Source organism: Lissotriton helveticus, chromosome 8 (genome assembly GCF_964261635.1).
Source record: "Lissotriton helveticus chromosome 8, aLisHel1.1, whole genome shotgun sequence".
Lineage (NCBI taxonomy): Eukaryota > Metazoa > Chordata > Amphibia > Caudata > Salamandridae > Lissotriton > Lissotriton helveticus.
The window spans coordinates 845,453,068-845,471,959 of NC_136069.1; the positions used below are offsets into that span (position 1 = coordinate 845,453,068).

General features: G+C 45.1%; 1 protein-coding gene across 2 annotated transcripts in view; it reads right to left on the reverse strand.

Moving 5' to 3' along the window:
- TUBGCP3 (tubulin gamma complex component 3) overlaps window positions 1-18,892 on the reverse strand; it is a 392,150-nt gene that overhangs the window by 106,894 nt on the left and 266,364 nt on the right. For both annotated transcript variants that reach the window (XM_078657652.1, XM_078657653.1), the window contains exon 15: window positions 9,528-9,663. In XM_078657652.1, the coding sequence (XP_078513778.1) occupies window positions 9,528-9,663 (136 nt within the window). The remainder of the gene's footprint in view (window positions 1-9,527; window positions 9,664-18,892) is intronic.

An 18,892-nucleotide genomic window follows, 5' to 3' on the forward strand; every position in this document is an offset into this window, starting at 1 on the left:
ACCAGGAAGGTCAGAGTGGGGGCTCCTTTTCAGGGGAGCTGGTGCAGATCTGGAGCAACCAGATTCACAAGTCGGTTTCAAGTTTTCGTTGGTACAGGGGCCACTAGCCGGCTGGCAAGTGACCGGGCCAACGCGTTGAGCCAAAAGTAGCAGAAGGGCCCCACGCAGCACTCGATGAGTGTAGAGGGGTGAGCTTCGGTGCAAGAGTGGCTCAGGGTTGGGGCTTCTCAAACCCCGGTGCACAGCTTCGAGGGTCACTCGTGGGCTGCACGGTCAGCGTCTCGTGGTCAATTCAAGATGGCGTGCCCCACGCTTCCGGTCGCCTCCACGGGTCTCAGCTCTGCAGGGACTGTGGATCGGGCTGTTGGAAGGCAGGCAAGCTTGATCTCGTCGGTCTCAGTCGCTCGAGTTCCGGCGGGAACTGCAACCAAGTAGACGTCGAGGGCTGGATGGTGCCTGCTGCTGCAGGGTGGTCACTCCTTGACCACAAGGGAGATTCTTCGGGCTTCCACGTTGAGATGGAGGTCCAAGGGTCCAGAGTTTCGTTTCTAATGTTTCTTCCAGGAAATCTGATGTGCATTGGCACTGCTCCCACTCTTATTCGAATCTGGGGGGCGTGATTACCTGCTAGGTCCCCCCCTATGGGTGGGACCCAGGAAGGGGGTGGATACACCCCTTTCCTTTGATCCAGGCCGCCCTGGCACGAGGGCTGGAGTGCCCCAGAACCGGTTTGGCCGGATTATGCAAGGGGCAGCCTTGTGCGCCCCAGGCAGTGTCTGGTTTCTTTCAGACCTCCCTGCTACAATCCACTATCTCCTGTCTGGAGGGTGGTGACACCCTCCTGTGGCAGGAAACCCTTTGTCCAGGCCCCATTTGGCTGAGTTTCGGTCAGCTGCAGGGGTCCAGACTCTTGTCTGTGGCAGAGGCATCCATTTTGTGGATCTAAGGCCCTTTTTGAAATTAACCGCATTAAAGCAAAGGAACATGTCTTACCCCTCTAGAGGGGTGGAATGCTATCCCCGTCGCCAGAACTGGCGAGGGGATAGTATTCCAAATCGTATGACACCTTACACGACATGTTTTGATAAAGCCAAACCAGAGTTGCTATATAACCGCGAGGATTATAAGGCACTTAAGAGTATATGGTATGGCATTATCCTCAAACAGCTTAGGGAGTTGTTCCCGACAGCTGCAGACAGGCTCAGCTCATGCTAGAGCTCCATCTCACATTAAACCACGCACTCTGCCTCCAGGATTGATGAGGCCTTCCATAGGAGTGGCTCACAGGTTTATATGTGTCCAGATATAGGTTTAGATATAGGTATACTATATCTAAGTAAGGGGTGATTACACCACATTACCCCAGCTGAGTGATCAGCCAGTTGTGTCAATTTAAGAACCAGCCAGGGGTGGCAAAAGATATGCTGCAGCCCCTGGTAGGCCTTGGTGGCCCCTATGCCCTGGGCACCTATAGTGCATTATACAGGGGCTGACAAGGAGTCCATTTCCAATTGTGGTATGTACCTAGGGTACATGGAATCCATTTTACAGAGAGAGCAGATGGCCTGGGGCCCTGATTAGCAGGGAACCAGGTCAACTAAGTCAAAAAACCAGCTAAACACAGGCAAAAAATCTGGGGTAACCATAGTCAGGTAGCCACCTTCCTACAGGCATTAACAACACCATGTAATTTACCGACAACGGCACTGAATCCAGAATGGATACAATGGGTAAATTCTGTTGCTACAGAAAAAGTAAAATACTATTTTGACCCGGAAATGAAAGAATTAAAATATCTAGAATATGAGAGAGAATACCCTCTGCCAATCGACATTCTGCCTTTACGACAGTACGCCTGTGTAATATATACAGACGGTCATGCTCAACCCTCAGTTTGGGGAGAGCTGGCTTACAACGCCACATGCGAAATTGTAAAAGACGTGTGGCGCGGAGGTAAATTGAGACCTCTATTTACAAAAACACACTCAGTGGAAAATAATTCAGAACAACAAACTGAAATAATAGCGTTAAAAATGGCGCTAGATAATGCCGATCGCGAATTCCCGACACTTATAGTGTGCGATTCGTATTACTGCGTCAAATCATACAATAACGATTTACAGAAATGGATTCAAAACGGTTACAAAGATGACACAGGTGCAACAATAAAGCAAAAAGTGCTTTGGGAACAAATAGTTCTTTTACAGAAAGAACTACCAAAAACTCACGTGATACATTCACTGAGTCATCAGCGTGATGGCGTTCACGTTGCAGGGAATTCATTGGCTGAGACAGCCACAGCGGTAGCAACTAAATCGGCTTCCGTAGCTACAAAGAAGCGTGCAGTAAAATACATTGACGGTGAAACTGTGCTGGCAGTAAAAACGTCATCAAAAGGCGACTGCTCAGCGCTACCGATCAATTACCCACTCAATTATACATACATAATCGATGCAAACTCAGTCCCTTTTGCTCGAATCCCTGGAGTGGGGGATAGAGTAATTCCAAACACGGACAAGAGAGTCTTGTTAATAGTAGACGCACATATTGGCGAGGGACCAAGACATCGCACAATTAAAGATTCTCTAGCAGAATTACAAACAACATACTGGTGGCCAGGAATGAGTCTGGACCAACACCTATTCGCGAGGAACTGTCCAAACTGCAACAGAGATCGCAGTGGTGAACGAAACGGTATATTCCCACGGCTTTTCGCTCAATAAGGAATAGGCTACCAACATAAACACACCCAGTATGAATAATGCGTCATATTAACAAGTAGAGACTATTTTCCCTTATAATGTAGACCCCAACTTTCGGCTGACGTCGGAACTGTTATACAAAGATTTGCGAGTCTATAATGGCATATACGCTAGAAGCATGTTACGTTCTGACCAAAATCTTTCCTTTAGCTCTAAAACAGCTTATGGGGGGTGCCTAGCCAGAATGAACATTGCTTTGCGGGACTCTTCTCACTTCCTTCCTGAGGGAAACAGGATGGTGTAAAGAAAAAACCAAGGCATAAAGCAATCTATAACAGCAAAGGTATTAGGTTCGGGAGCTGGGTGGGTCAAACATTTAATAAGTGTCCAACGTAGTCTTAATAATCTGCCAAGAAATTCTCTGAGAGGTCTCAGTCCGTACGAACTATTGTTTGGGACTAGAATGTTAGTCCAGGACTTAGATAGTCAGACTTCAGTGGTTAAAGAAAATGCTTTGATATCAAAGATCGCTTGGCTATTTTACAGGACTTAAATGAAACAAGAAGAGACCTGAGCAACATAAAGTTGAAACAACAGCCAACAACCACTGAAGAGAAACCACCTGTCCCAGCAAGGCCTGTCTGGATTCCAAAAGTCGGGGATCTGGTCAGAGAGAAGATCGCGGTAAAGAAGGAATTTGGGCCTTCTAACAGAAAAGCAGTTCCTGTCTTGTCTATCAACTGGACAAGATCAGTAGTACTACCGCCCCTTGCTGGTAAAAAGGAGAACCGAGTCATATCCATCGACCTGGTTAAACCACAATCATGTGGCCGATAAATAGTAGGCCAAGTGGACTCCCAAGAAGTAGCAGAACACCAAAGTTTGCTACATCCACAGAGGTTCAAGCTGAAAGACTGATCACATTTGAAAAATCTACAGTGAAACAACAAGGACTATGCAACAAAGCAATGGAACTTAAACCTCTTAAACCCCAAATCAAAGCTTTTCATCAAGAAACACCGACCTACGATGATGTAACTACAGACTTTTCTAATGAAACAAAGCAAAATCCAAAAGCAAAAAGTTATCCAGAAGCAATTGGAACAATTGACAGAACGGCATCCGGCTACTTCATCAACTTCGATGATTTTTCTGAAGATCCAAGTGAACCAGAAGTACAGCCATCAACAAAAACTTTTAAAGACAAAGCAAAGGAACTTTTTCATCAACTAAAGGGAACCTATCTGACTTCTCCATGGATTGAAATTTGGGTGACATTAGGTGCATTTGTCCTCATACTTTGGCTCATCATGGTACTATGCTTGGGACATTTCATTGAGGGAAAATATGCTAAAATGGACAGAGCAAGCCAGAAAATCAACTTGGTCCTTAAACCACACACATCTTCACACGTCAAGAAAAGAGAACTTTCTTCAGTGAACTTCACAGCCAATCCTATACCAGGCGGTGTAGCATGGGACAATACTGATTATGAAATCTATGGCCCGGTTGAAATCCTGAAGTATCCACATCAATTTAAGATCTCGTTGAGTGACTTTGTAAAAATAAAGCACATTTGCTGATGATTGGGACTTTGAAAGTATTAATGATATGATGTCTGACCTAGTAATGTCAGCTAAATTTACAGAACATGATTATTTGCAGGGTTCGTCTAATTATGATCAAATGTTCTGCTACAACCACTATGGTAACCATTATCTCCATAAATCTGCACAACCTAGAAATGTTTTAAATTATAACCAATGGGAACATTGTGCTACTCCACCAAAAGGCAGTTCAAAAACATTTTATGATAAATATTCATATTTTTCAGGGTTTAACACAAGTAATGCAGAAACATTTTATTTCAAATTGTCGAATAAGACAGGTATGAAGACCATGCTTACAAACACGAAATTGATATATTCAGATTCATTTTTTGAGCAAATGAATACATTTGGTTTTGATTTCTGGAACAATAACATTGAAGCAAAAACTGTTTGGGGTACAAAAGATTGGCAAGTACAAGGTATAGAATCATTGTTCAGAGCCTGCATGATCCCAGAACAAATTATATTTTTGAATGACACTATTCAACAAACTACCTGTCTTGGCTTAGCCAAAATCAAAGACTTAAACAAACCGTCTATTCCAAAGCCAACAACGAACAGTAATAGCTCTATAGATGTTGAGATAGACGTGAACCATATTTTAAACCAAAACAGAACACATCCTGATTGGAAACAATGGTTGATCTGGCCCACAGACACAAATAACTGTCAAGACAGATTCCTGAACAAAATACAGGGGTTCAAATTGACCAGGCCAGACCCTAGATATTCCCAAAGACAACATCCAGGGATAGTAACTACTTACAGTGTGGGCAAGCTCTGCCTTCAATGGCTACAAACATCCACACTGGCAGAAATTAAGCAACACCTAACTTTACTTCAAGAGGGTGCTGACTTGCGTGATTTCATTATGGGACCACGCAAACAGCGTCAAAAACGTTTCATAGCGGCCTCTATATATGCAGCTTACAATGAAGCTTGGAAAGAAACTCAAATTGAGACAGCAGAAAAACTACGGGAAATTGACCGTATTAATTTGGAAAAATCACTTTCTGTTGTGGACAATGGGTTAATGACTGTTCTCCAGAATATATTCACTGGACAGTATTGTGTCTTCAGCAATCGATATAATATCACAAGACTTACTGATGTTACAACACGGTCAGTCCCAATTGCGTTCTATTGTACAACTTGGCTGGACGTTACAAAATCTGCGTTCAGGCTACGTGCCTTGGCATTTAATCAACACAACGTCACTATTTAATATCTTTAACCTTACTGATAAACAAATCAGTTTGGCACAGAAGGGTGCTGACTATACAATTCTGAGCATTGAAAAACTTGAGAGATTACCATTGACAATATCAGAACGACCTGTCATTGAATGGATAATACATGGGATAATTAATATCCCGATAACAACTTTCCAGTTTCAATACTGCCAAAAATATATACAGGCAGGCCAGTATGAAAGGTTGGGTAAAGGGTACATTAAGTCAACATGGAACTTGCCCTATACACACACGTGTTAGTAATAAAGGCCAGAATGTGTTTCTTAGTGGCAATAATTGTGCAAGGTCACTAAGCGGTACACTTCTGTGTCAGGGTATTAGTTTGCATGGAGCCTGTGAAGGGACTACAAATAACCTTTCATGTCACCAGCTAGGCACACCTGCAACACAAATAGAACCATTCTTTAGGAGACTCTCGAACGGGAGTTACATTCTAATTGTAGATCGCAGATGTTGCAGTCTGCTGCCCGGAAAACCTTCTCATAACCGTGACTACGAAGGTCATGTGCTGTGAACGAGTATTGTTCCCAAACGATGCTCGAGACAGGGAGGCAAGGTTATGGCCCAGTTTGAAAATTTCTTCTATTCGAATTGATACTTTAAGCAGAATGAAGACTGTGCTCCTACAGACGCCAACCCGGTTAACGTCATCAAAAGAAACGTATGATCCCCAAGTTGCAAGGACAACTGCAGAGATTCATTCACTGTTATCAACCAATTCCCCCATACATTTCGCAGAAATACTGAGCGAAATCTTAAATATTTCTGATACAAGTGGAATCTCGAGTGTATTTAAGACAGTGTTTTCGGGAGCTTTAACCCCATTCAAAGCCATCCTGGGTATTTTTCCTGATTTTGTCCATTCCATCTTTGGCGGACTTCCTCTCCTTTTGGGACTAGTGGCAGGCATCCTATTTTTGATCCTGTTACTTCGCTATGGCAAACCACGTCACAGACAAGACACCAGCGACAATGGAAGAAACGATCCTAGCCATACGCTACAGGGACCGCATAACTAAAGTCCTTGGAATAGCCCGGCTTAGAGACCTGAACATGACTTGGTTTCTTTCATTTAGACCGATGTGGCAAAGTTGTGTTATGCCTGTATTAAGGTGCTTGCTATGCGGCGAAGAATGCGTGTTGGACACGTGGCTGACACTACAATCGGATGTGCCAATGGACGCAGAGACTTTGTTGGGTCCGGTAACGGCTCATGCATTGTACTGTCCCCAGCGGCTACCAATCCTGATGACGGCATTTGTGGAGACTTCACCACTACGATTGAAGAGTAGTGAAGTACAAGATGAAAGCAGCATCGATCAGGTACGACCTTCTGTCAGCTATGCTGATCGAAACATCAATGAAGGCAATCATGCTCATGAATGCATGTTAATTAATTTTTCCGAGTTAGTGGAACTTTCGCAAGAAGCAGTTGACAGTTTTTTCGAAAGTCTCAACAATATGATGTTTTCACCAGAGCAGAAAGAATGACTTTTAGCAAACTAGCACACGGCGTTCCCTACACCCTGAATTTGGCCTTCAACTTTGAAAATAAAGCAATAAGAAATTTTCTCACCAGTTTTTACGGAGAGCGGGACATTTTTTTTTTTTCTTTCCATTTCCAAAAATATTTACGATTTTTTTGGGACACTTATCTTCTGCTTAAAGTAAAACTATTCTTAGAGAACAAAATTTCTATTTTTAGCTACTCTAGAGACATTAGCTACCCTCTAGCATGTTCACAAGTATTTATGATTTTGTGATGAGATGGTCTCGAATTTTTTCTTCTGTATTAAGAGCCATTTCATGTGTAATTTCCGCATTTCGTTCATGCTGATTTCAAAATATGCGTATTAGATTTTGCATTATTATACTGCTTGAAGTGCATATAGTAACTATACTCATCTTTTCGTGTATTTCGCATTTCCAATTTTCAAAATGCATTTGATTGTATTTTGGGGTGGTTCGGTATACACATGCACTACTAGTTTTGCTTACTATGCCTAGATTTGTAAATATGGACATAGATTACGTGGAGTGGGTGTGATGTATTTACTATGGGTACTGTATCGATCCCCCTATTTCTGACCCTTGTCTGGTTATTAATTAACTAGCAGCCATTCAACTGCACAAAAACCCGTTATCTGATTAGCCATACAACGGCACAGAAGCCCGTTATCTGATTAGGTCATAGCGCATGCCATCTCATTAGGCAAGCACTATTTCTACAGCCCCCTAATAGGCATACGGAGTTCTCAAAACAAATCAAACCTACAGCGACCTGGGAAATCCCCGCAGCCATTGTTTTGATTTAGCAGAGAACTTCAGTAAAGAATGTGCGAACGACCAGTTCGTATGACATCCTTATTGACGTATTTATGTCCATCCTTACGTCAATCTCGGCACCTTTCAGGTATAAATAATACCGACATTGCCTTAAGCAAACACACGAGGTGGTGACAAGATTGGAGCAGCGAGACTTGCCGAGGAGCCCAGCTGACAGCAAAGCCCACAGACGCTGCCCCTCCTTTCTGACGCGCTGAGAGAGAGACGCTGCCTTTTCTCCTGCCGAGAAATCCAGCTCCGGCGCTTCCAGCCGCCCTTGCAGGCAGCTGGGATATCAAGCCCTGAGATAGAGATACCAGCCCTCCAGCCTTCTAAATCCCAGGTACTGAACTGAATAACCCCTTGCAGAGAATTCTTGAAGCAGACTCTTGGCAAAGCAAACTTAACTTAAACTGCTACTTATCTACTCCCGCCCACGTATTAGGCTTAGGTCAGGTACATTGGGGTAGGCGTAGTTAGAAGTACCAGTTGAGTACGATTAGTCAATGTATATATGTATGTATCTATTTTATCCATTTTAAGTATCATATGGCTAAGAAACCATATCAATGCTTTTACAGTATTATTTTATAATTCTGTTTTTACTGTATGCACTCTACTTAACTATAAGTATTGCAATAATACCGATTCATTTCTCTTGTATGAGAAAAGAGACTGATCAATAAATAACATCTTTTATTGAACACGCCCGTCTCTTCCTTTTCTCTACAATCTGGTGAAACTAAGAATGCACTGAACTGACTGAGTAAAATAAGTTGTCTTTTGTTTTCACACGACTCTAGAGATACACTCTTGATTAGGGGAGAGAAAAGTTGTCATGTTCTATGGTTGTCAGAAACTACATCCCTTCTTGTCTATCCAGGGAGGTTAAACTCCTCCTTGTCTATTCGAGAAAGTTTCTAGTGAACTCTGAGCTAGCTGGCAAACACTAAACTTTAAGTCTAATATCGTCAGTAGAAGACCTAGTTAACCTCTGTCCTACGTCTATACTATTGAAGATATTATTCCAATGCGCAGAGCCTATTGGGATAATAGGAACTACACTACAGCAACAGTTAATACTATGCAACTGTAAAGCGCTCTGATATCCCATTGGGTCATGTTCGAGCTATACAAAATCCGGAATAAATAAATAAAATGATTTTTATTGAAAATTTAAAGAGCAGTGCCAACAAGAAATAATTGTGAGGAAATGTGTACAGCAACTAGTCCTGCCATCTCAAGAGACTTAAAATGATATAATAAAAACAGCCTTATTTTATTTAAAATGAAAGTGGCGGTAAAGGGGAAAAAGAACAAGAGGAGAAAAGGGTAGGGGGAAATAGAAAAGAGGTGATGGAGAGAGAAGGAGAGAAAGATTCAATTAAGGTATTGAGTACGAGGAGAGAAAGGTCACACCAGAAGATTAAATATGATTTATACTGGTTACCTTTACCTACCTTTCTCTCCTCGCACTCATCAACACCTGATAATTTTTAACCACAGCACTGTTTTAATATTTTTCTGCATTTCTTCTGCTGTTAGAATTAGACTTCCCTCTCTCCAAAAGGGTAAGCAAAATAAAATTTAATACAGAAGCCACTAAAAGTTCTGAAATTTAAAAGGGAAATGTTTACCTCCAGGAGTCGGACATCCAACCGTTTAAGGATTTCAGGATTATCAAATTGTGCATTTGTTGCTCTAACAGCTGTTTCCAGGATTCCCGTGAGGTTATGCTGATACAGAGTAGTAGCCGGTCTCACAAGTTCAGGCCTGGAAGGGAAAATCGAAACATTGCTGAAAATTGAATATTGGGTTTTAGGCAGAACAAACGGATGCATTTGCGTTACAAAGATATAAACATGAAGTTCAAAACGTAAAAGGGAAATATCAGTGTCAGGATTTTTAAAAACACAGCATGGTCTCCGATAATAACTTTATTGCCCTATCAAGATTAAGCCATTCATCTCCTGATTCGGTCCCTCGACTTAGAGAATCGGATCTCAGACCTTCAAGTTCTCTAAGAGCCTGGTCAGTAACAAGAAAGCAGTGGTCAAGATTTGGATCAGTCTTGGAGCCTGAAACCTTTCAATTAAAGACCGGCTCTTAATGGTATCTCTACAGGTAGCTCAACAGTCTCCTTTCATTTGTCATTAGTTAGGACTGATGGTAGTTACACAAACAGTCCAGAGTAAGACTCGGGTCACAGCTTCCTGCAACTGGCTGACCAGTTTAGTGCTTCCTGGGACATGTGTGTGCACACATAGAAGGATGATATCACTCTTATGAAGGTTTCAGGTAGCAAGAAGCTCTGTATATATCCACTGACGAGGACTGAAAGAAGCACAGTACAAAGAAGGTGTATTGTCCTTTATCAGGCCCCAGTTTCACTCTTCCAATCATATCTGTTTAATGGAGTCCCTCCCACAAATGACCTGTGCAGGGGGCGGGGAATGGAGGAGGGAGGAGTTGGCACTAGATGGAACGCTTATGAAGGTGTGCGGCAGAGCATACAAGCGAGGTAGAGTATATCATGTGTGCAGACACACTGTTGTAGACTGTTTACAAAGTTGACGAAACACATGGTACAATGATTCAATGGTATATGGTTCAATTATGATGGAACAATACACTGTATTGTTCCTTCATAATTAATGTTGATGATGGCTTTTAGACACTGTGCCAACGATCCCAAAGGTCTAAATGCAACATTTTCTGAAAATCTAACACGACAACTGTATCGGCACACTGATTTGCTTTTCATTTCATATTTTTAACATTACTATTACAACACTATAGAAGGGGAGTATCTACGCAGTATTTCAACACCTGTTTGATCAATCTTAGATTCAGAAAATAAACAGAACGTAGGTCCAGGTAAAGTTTTCAAAAACAAGTGTTGACTCTAGAATGGTAACAAGTATTGGGAGATTGTCAAATTATGTGCATTAGTGATACTTTGAGACCAAAATTATCGTTTCTAGATTAATTTATTGACGTAGAACCTTATAGATTAATATTACATTTGCTGGGGAAACATGGGCCAAATTAAAGAGACTGCAAAAATAGTTTCTCGTTTAAGTGCATAAGGTTACAAAGTGCTCAGACCTTTTTGACAAATTAGACAACTAGCTGAAACTCCAAAACTTTTTTTTCCATAAACGATTTTCAGGAAAACTTTGCTTTCTTTTTACCAATTACACGTTGTGGGGTGTACAGGAAACTCAAATTTGTTATTTGTCCAGGGGGGCTTAGAAATACCCAAAATGCTGCAATGTTTATTTAAAAAGTAGAATAATAGGCTGTGCATGAAAATTTGATTTTTATCTACAACTGTATAAATGGAAAAGGGGTCCCATGTGAATCATTTATAACTATATCAAATATGATAAAGGTCAAGGAATGAAGCACCAAGGCTATGAACGTTTAATTCAAATAGAAAAATACAATGATTCAAAATTAATGCGAAGGACCGCAAGACGCCCACGGAACAGAACATACATATATTTATTAAACAGTGGTGGTTGCCACTGTGTTATGGTCCAGCGCATATTTAATTGAAAAGGCATTTTTTGATTGGCCCATACATTTTGACTATTTGGACATCCTCGCATGAAAACTGGTAAATTTCTAGATTAGTCCCCTAAGGACTAGTATGCTGATTTACATGCCTATCTGTGTAGGGGGAAAAGTTGCGGAGGGAGGGAATGAAAAAACCCATACGAGTTTTCTAATTTTAGCTTCCTATAGGAAATGTTGCTCATGCCTACAGCCCAAATGCCTTAAGAGATTTATACCATGCTTAGCATAAAACCAGAACTTTACTCAGAAAGTATGCTTTTGTCGGTTTGGTGTAAAATATGTCAAGTAGTTCTTGAGATACTGGTGTTTAAAAAAGTTTCACAGCAGGCTTTAAAAGGTTAACACTTTTGAATAGCTCTGCCGTCTGGGATTTGTGAAATATTTGTAAGTATAGGAATGAAAAAAGTGCGGATCAGGAAAAAAAGGGAGCCTTTTTGACCATGGTCACTTTCAGAAGCGCAATTCTAAAGTGGGAACGGTGGTACGGGAGATCCGATTGGCTGCCACAAGAGAAAAATGTCTCTTGTGGCAGCCATTTCAGGATGCATAGCCCTGTCCTCATTAACATTAAAAACAAGCATTTGCAAAGCCAATAGGTTTTGCCTATGAGCGATCTATTGGCTTTTTCAATGCTTGTAATACTATTGTTTAGGAAAATTCAGGGAATATGAACTTTTGGATTATGCGCTTAAGCGCTTTTCTATTACTTATGCATGTTTTTTTCTTTTTGGAGAAGAGGGGTGGGTAATCAACAGAGCAGGAAGAGGACGTGCTTTTTTTAATAGCAGGGAGTTGTTAAAAACAATGGAGGCGGGTGGGGATTGGGTTAACACAACTACAGCCTATCGATGGCAGAGCTGTCGACCTTATAACTGGACAAGCGGGTTCAAATCTCGGAATCAGCTCAACATCCTATGATCCTAGTCAAATGACTTAATTCCTCTATGTATAATTGGGAAAAATACAAAAGTAACATGTCTATGTGTATTGTTCGCGAGTAGGACATGGTGAGTTAAAAGCAGATTAGGGGGTGTTTTCTAAACAAAAAAAGTGTTGCTGCTTGGGAGCAGGGGCTCAGCTACATAAACACTATAAAAATATGCACACTGTCTGCTTGTGCTGATGGCTTGGCTAGTTTTGTGTAAACATTTAGATATACGAACTGGCATGACTGATGCTGGGTAGAGTTTGGATATAGGATTTATATTAGTTTGAGGTCTGCAGCCCCAACACAAGTACAAACAATGGATTAGTCTGGTAGAAGATAAGCAAGTACTTTAAAGTTGAAATATAAATGCGGCAAAGCCTGGTGAACCAATAGAAAAGTGGAAGCTTTATAACATGTGTAAGCAACAAGTAAACATAAATAATGGGTGGAATAGAGTGTTTGCAGGGACGATGAGTATTATGCACGTGGGCCAGGAACGCACATAAAACACATGGACAAGTTATTAAAGGAAAGCGGACTAATCTCATTTTTGGGTGGTTCTTATTTATGCCTCCTCCATGAAACTGGGGAAGCGGGTTCAAGTCTCTGCGTCGGCTCAACATCCTGTGACCCTGGGCAAATCATGTAATCCTTCAGCGCATAATAGCAAATCCCCACAAAAAACTATATGAAAGTGTCTGTGTGTAATGTAAATGGTGCTCATGTAAAGCACTCCAATACCTTCAGTGACAGGAGGGAGGTTGCATGAGGTGGCTGAAGCAGGCGGGGGCAGGGGAGTGGTTTAAACAAAGAGCAGGGAGTAGGATGTGGTGGGTTAAGGGGGGGTGGGGTTCTTTAAAAACAATGGCGGGGAGTGGGGAATGGTGGGTTAACACACCGCGGAGAGAAGACGGCTAGCAGATGCACTCGTATAGAGTGCTCAATAACAAATTTAAAATAAAAGTACCTTCAGAGTGCATAGCCAGTGATCGGAAGCTGTACTTGGGGCCAAACTCCAGGCCACAGCATGAAAAGGCAAAGGCCACACCGTAAACAGGCAAAGAAGAGCAGGAAGACGTGCAGACGACGTGTTGACCGAGCAGAAGCATGTAAATTAGAGCGATGTTGAAATCAACCTTTGGTAAGTAAGGAGTAGTTTGTCCTGTAACTCCAGTTCTGTAGTAGGGGTATCTCTGTTATAGTCATAATCTAGTGAATAGTCCCGCCCATGTGCGTGGACCCCGGCAATCAAAAATAATCTCTTAAGTTGTCAGAAAATTGCAGAACTGCAAAGACACTTAAGAGAAAATTTAAAGACAAATAATGCAGCCTATATTCACAGGCTACACTGTCCAGTACTTCAACTAGAAAATTCCACCAAAAATCCATAAACAGCAAAGCCTGTCCAGATTTCCCTTGCTTTAACAGCAAACACCCTCAGAAATGATAGAGAGGAAGGCATGGACAGACAAGCCCCATAGGCTGCCATTATGTGGCTTAAATAGGATACTGTGCCTTTAAGAGAACTTTCCAGAACTTCTCCCAGTATCCCAGAATGCATAGCAGGTCCCTCTCACTTTCAGTTCTTTTTGAAGGCGTAAAAACGCCAGACCTGTCGCATTCCTCAACAGAACAACTCTCTCCACCGGGGAGGCGGGAGGGCGCTTATGACTATAACAGAGATACCCCTACTACAGAACTGGAGTTACAGGACAGAAACTACTCCTTCTGTAGTAGGGGATCTCTGTGTATAGTCATAATCTAGTGAATAGAATGGCAAGTCCATCCCCACACCAAAGCGGCGGTGGAGAAAGGAGAGTTAACGCCACTATTGTGCGAACAGATTTCGCAGCGAAGCCTGCCCAACCTGAGCGTCTGCCCTGGCATCAGTGTCCAGGCAGTAATGCTTAGCAAAGGTATGAACCAACTTCCAAGTGGCCGCCTTGCAGATTTCTGCAATCGGAACATTATGGAGCAAAGCTGTCGTGGCAGCTTTGCCCCTGGCGGAATGAGCCGTAGGCTTACCTCCTAAGGTCTTATTAGCTTTTTGGTAACATAACTGTATGCAGGACACAATCCACCTAGAGATACTGTTTAGAGGTCGCAAGGCCCGTCCTGACAGATCCATAATTGATAAACAATTGGTCAGACCTACGAATATCTTTGGTCTTATCCAGATAAAATTTCAAGACCCTCCTAACATCCAGGGAATGTAACGACCTTTCCGCTGGAGATGAAGGATTCTGAAAAAACTTAGGAAAAGTTATGGTCTGGTTGACATGAAACTCAGAAATAACCTTGGGAAGAAATTTAGGGCGAGTACGCATAACAACCTTAGCAGCATGAAATACAGTATAAGGTTCTTGGCAACACAACGCCTGAATTTCACTCACCCTGCGGGCCGATGTAATGGCCACGAGGAACGCCGCCTTCCAGGACAGGTGCTGCAACGAAGCCTTATGAATAGGTTCAAAAGGCTCCTTCATCAACCTGGACAGCACCACATTCAATTCCCATGAAGGCGAAGGAAGCCTGACAGGAGGGAAGCCTTCCAAGAAATCTTTGATCACAGGGATCTGGAAGAAGGAAGTCTGCGAACGGCATTTCCTGTAGGCAGTCAAAGCAGCAAGATGAACCTTAATAGAATGGACATTAAGGCCAGACTGCGCCAACTGTAGAAGATAAGGAAGGATGACATCTTCCTTACAAGTCATCGGATCATAGTTCTTAGACCTGCACCAGATACAAAATCTCTTCCACTTATAAGCATAGGAAGTCCTAGTGGAAGGTCTCTTAGACTCCTTCAGTATGTCCATACAATCTGCAGGGAGATTCAGATGACCATATTGCACTAACTCAGGAGCCATGCTGCCAAACTCAAAGACGAGAGGTTGGGGTGCAACATCAGCCCCCCGAACTTCGTTAGAAGGTCCGGCCTGCACGGCAGCCGAATGTGAGGAAGGAGAGACTGGTGGAGCAGGTCCATGAACCACCACTGTCTGGGCCATTCCGGGGCAATCAGTATCATCCGCGCCCTGGACCGGGACAGCTTGATGAGAACCGCCGGAATCAGGGGAATGGGTGGAAAAGCGTACAGAAAGCTGTTCGACCAGTCGATCCATAACGCGTTCCCCAGCGTCCCCGGCTGGTAGTACCTGGAGGCGAAGCCTCGGCATTTGCTGTTTTCGGCGGTGGCGAACAGATCTACGTCTGGAGTCCCCCACCTTGCGAAGACTTCTCCTAGTACTTCGTCGTTTATGACCCATTCGTGGTTTTCCTGAATCAGTCTGCTCAGTGCGTCTGCCTGAACATTCTGCACACCTGGCAGATGGGTAGCCGTTATCGTCAGTCTTCGAGCCAGAAGCCAACGCCAGATCGCCTGCGCCTCCTGCGACAGGGTGCGTGACCTCGATCCTCCCTGCTTGTTGAGGTAATACATCGTGGTCGTATTGTCCGTTTGCACAAGTAGAGAGTTGGTCTGGAAGGACGGGTGAAAAGCCTTCAGCGCCAAGTGAACAGCTCTGAGTTCCAGGAAATTGATGTGGTACGTGGACTCCGTCGGGGACCACGTCCCTTGAATCTGTAGGTCTCCGGAATGCGCTCCCCAGCCCTGGAGAGAAGCATCCGTCACGATAACCTGAGTGGGAATGTCCTTGTGGAAGGGAACCCCTCTGAGGAGATTCTCCGCTGAACACCACCACTTCAGAGACTGAAGAGCATGCAGAGATAGACGTATCTTGTCGTCCCAAGATCCTCTCCTCTGATCCCACTGATCCTCCAAGCACTCTTGCAACGGTCTCATGTGCAGCCGTGCATGTGGCGTCAGGAAGATACAGGAGGCCATCGATCCCAGTAGAGAAGACACCGTCCTCACTGTCGTGGATGGAGCGGTCATGAGAGCCCGAGCCTTCCGAAGCAGTGATAATCGTCGCTCCTCCGAAGGAGACACGCTTGCTGACAGCGTATCGATGGAGGCTCCCAAGTACTGAATGCACTGGACTGGAGTCGGAACCGACTTGGACATGTTGATGTGCAACCCCAGCTTGTTCAAGAGAACGCACGTCTTCTGGAAGTGTGCTTGCGCTTCCGTGAAGGAGGATGCCTTGATCAACCAGTCGTCCAGGTACGGGTAGACAAACACCTTGTTCTTCCTTAGGTGTGCTGCCACTACCGCCATGCACTTTGAGAATGTTCTCGGCGCAGACTTCAGTCCGAATGGCAGTACTGTGTATTGATAGTGATTGGCGCCGACTTGGAACCGCAGGAACTTCCTGTGTTTGTGTGCAATGGGCACATGGAAGTAAGCATCCTGGAGGTCGATGGCACACAGCCAGTCTCCCCGTTGCAGCTGAGGATAAATCTGATGCAACGACAGCATGCAAAACTTTTCTCTGCGAATCCACTTGTTTGCTTGTCGCAAATCCAGAATGGGCCTGAACTCGTTCTTGTCCGTTTTTCGAACCAGAAAGAACCGGGAGTACAGACCTCTTCCTCTTTGAGACAGAGGTACGACTTCGATTGCCCTTTTCCTTAACAGGATATCGGCCTCTGCCTGGAGCTCGCGCAGCTGATACTGCGAGCCGACTGGAGGAATCGATGGAGGAGGGCTGATGAACCGAAGACTGTATACATTGCAAACAATATTCAGCACCCACTTGTCCTGAGTAATTTTTCTCCACTCTGCCAGAAAAGATTGAATGCTTCCCCCCCACCGGAGCGGGTAACAGTTGTCGGGGAAGTAAGTGCTCAGGGCCTAGACCCGGCCTGGCCTTTAGTCGCTGGTGCCGACTGATGGCCGCCTCTGCCCCTCTGGCGTTTCTGGAAAGGTCTTCTGAACTGCTGCTGCTGTTGTTGCTGCTGTTGTCCAGAAGACTGGCCACGCCCTCTGCCTTGACCACCGAACCGGCGTTTGAACGGACGGTACGTCTTCTTGGTCTCCTTGGGTTTCTCCAAACCCACCGCTGTGAGCGTTTCAGCCTCCGCCTTCATGCGGGCCATTTCATCATCAGCGTGCTTCCCGAACAGGGTTTCGCCAGAGAATGGCAGATTGGCAACCCTCTGCTGAGCGCCCGGTTTCAGAGACGTAAGGCGGAGCCATGCATGCCGTCGCTGGTTTATTCCGTGGCAGAAACCATGCGCCGCCAGAAGAGAAGAGTCGGCTGCAGCGCTGATGACTTGATTCGCCACCAACATTCCTTCGTTAAGCACCTCCTGGAAGTCTTCCCGCTTGTCCCGCGGAAGGAGCTCCACGAATTGTTGAAGGGATTCCCAGAGGGCCCTGTCATACCGACCCAACAAGGCAGTGGCACTAGCTGCCTTCATCAAGGTCGCCGAGGTCCCACAAACTCTCCTCCCAGATGAATCCAACCACCTAGATTCCTTATCTGGCGGAACTGTGGAGGAAGGCGTGGTGGCATGCTGTTTGCGCGCCGCCGTCACAATCACCGAGTCTGGAGGGGGCTCCAGCCTTAGAAAGGCCGGGTCCGAGTCCGGAGCCCGGTACTTCTTCTGCAGTCTGGAAGGAGCCGCCTTCGTCACCGCTGGAGTGAGGAAAAGATCCAGGGCCGGTTCTTCCAGGCCCGGCACCAGTGGTAGTAACGGCCGAGACAGATGCTTCTGATGGAGCGTCTCGAAGATGACCGAAGTCTTTGGGGTGGGCACCGTCAAAGTAATGCCCAATTTCGCCGCACCCCGTAACAGCACGTCCTGGAAGGACACCAGATCGTCGACCGGTGAAACCCTCGTGTCTGGCGAATCTGACAAGGTCGGGGAGTAGTCCCTGGTCCCAGACAACCGGGTCCGTGAACGAGACCTGTGTCTCCTGTGGCGCCGTCTAGATCGCGTGGAAGACCTGTGACACGAACGTTCCCTTCTCCTGGAGCGGGAGCGCGACCTCCCAGGACGTGGGCGCTCCACCGGTTTCCATGGAGGCGTCTTCCGCGGCCTATCCTGGGGCTTCGGGGTAGGCGTACCCTTAGGAGGTGTCGGAAGCAGAGGCAGCGACACCGACCTCGGTGGTCTTTGAGGAGGGACCGGCGGTGGAGGCTGCCCCGCAGGAGACGGCGGAGGCAGGGAGGGGAGCGGCGGCTTAGCCGGAGGAGCCTCCTTCGGTAGAGGAGGGGCCATAGGCCTTGGCGGTGTATATACCACCGAGTACACCATGCCCGATGACTTCTTCGAGGGAGGGGCCTGTGATCCAGATCCTCCAGAGCGTGAGCGACGCCTCCGACGTCCTTCGCCAGATCCAGCGTGACTTTTGGCGCCAGAATCCCTCCTGCGCTTCTTAGAGGAGGTTGAGATCCTCGGTGACGCTGATCTCTTCCTGCTCGACGTCGAGCATCGTTTTTCAGGTGTGGAGCGGCGATCCCTCGACTCTGGCGTCGAACGCCGTCTCCTCGACGTCGAGTGTTTCTTCCTAGACGACGATCGTCGCCCTCTCGACGACGAGCGGTCAGACCTCGACGTCGAGAGTCGACTCTTTCTCCTCGATGA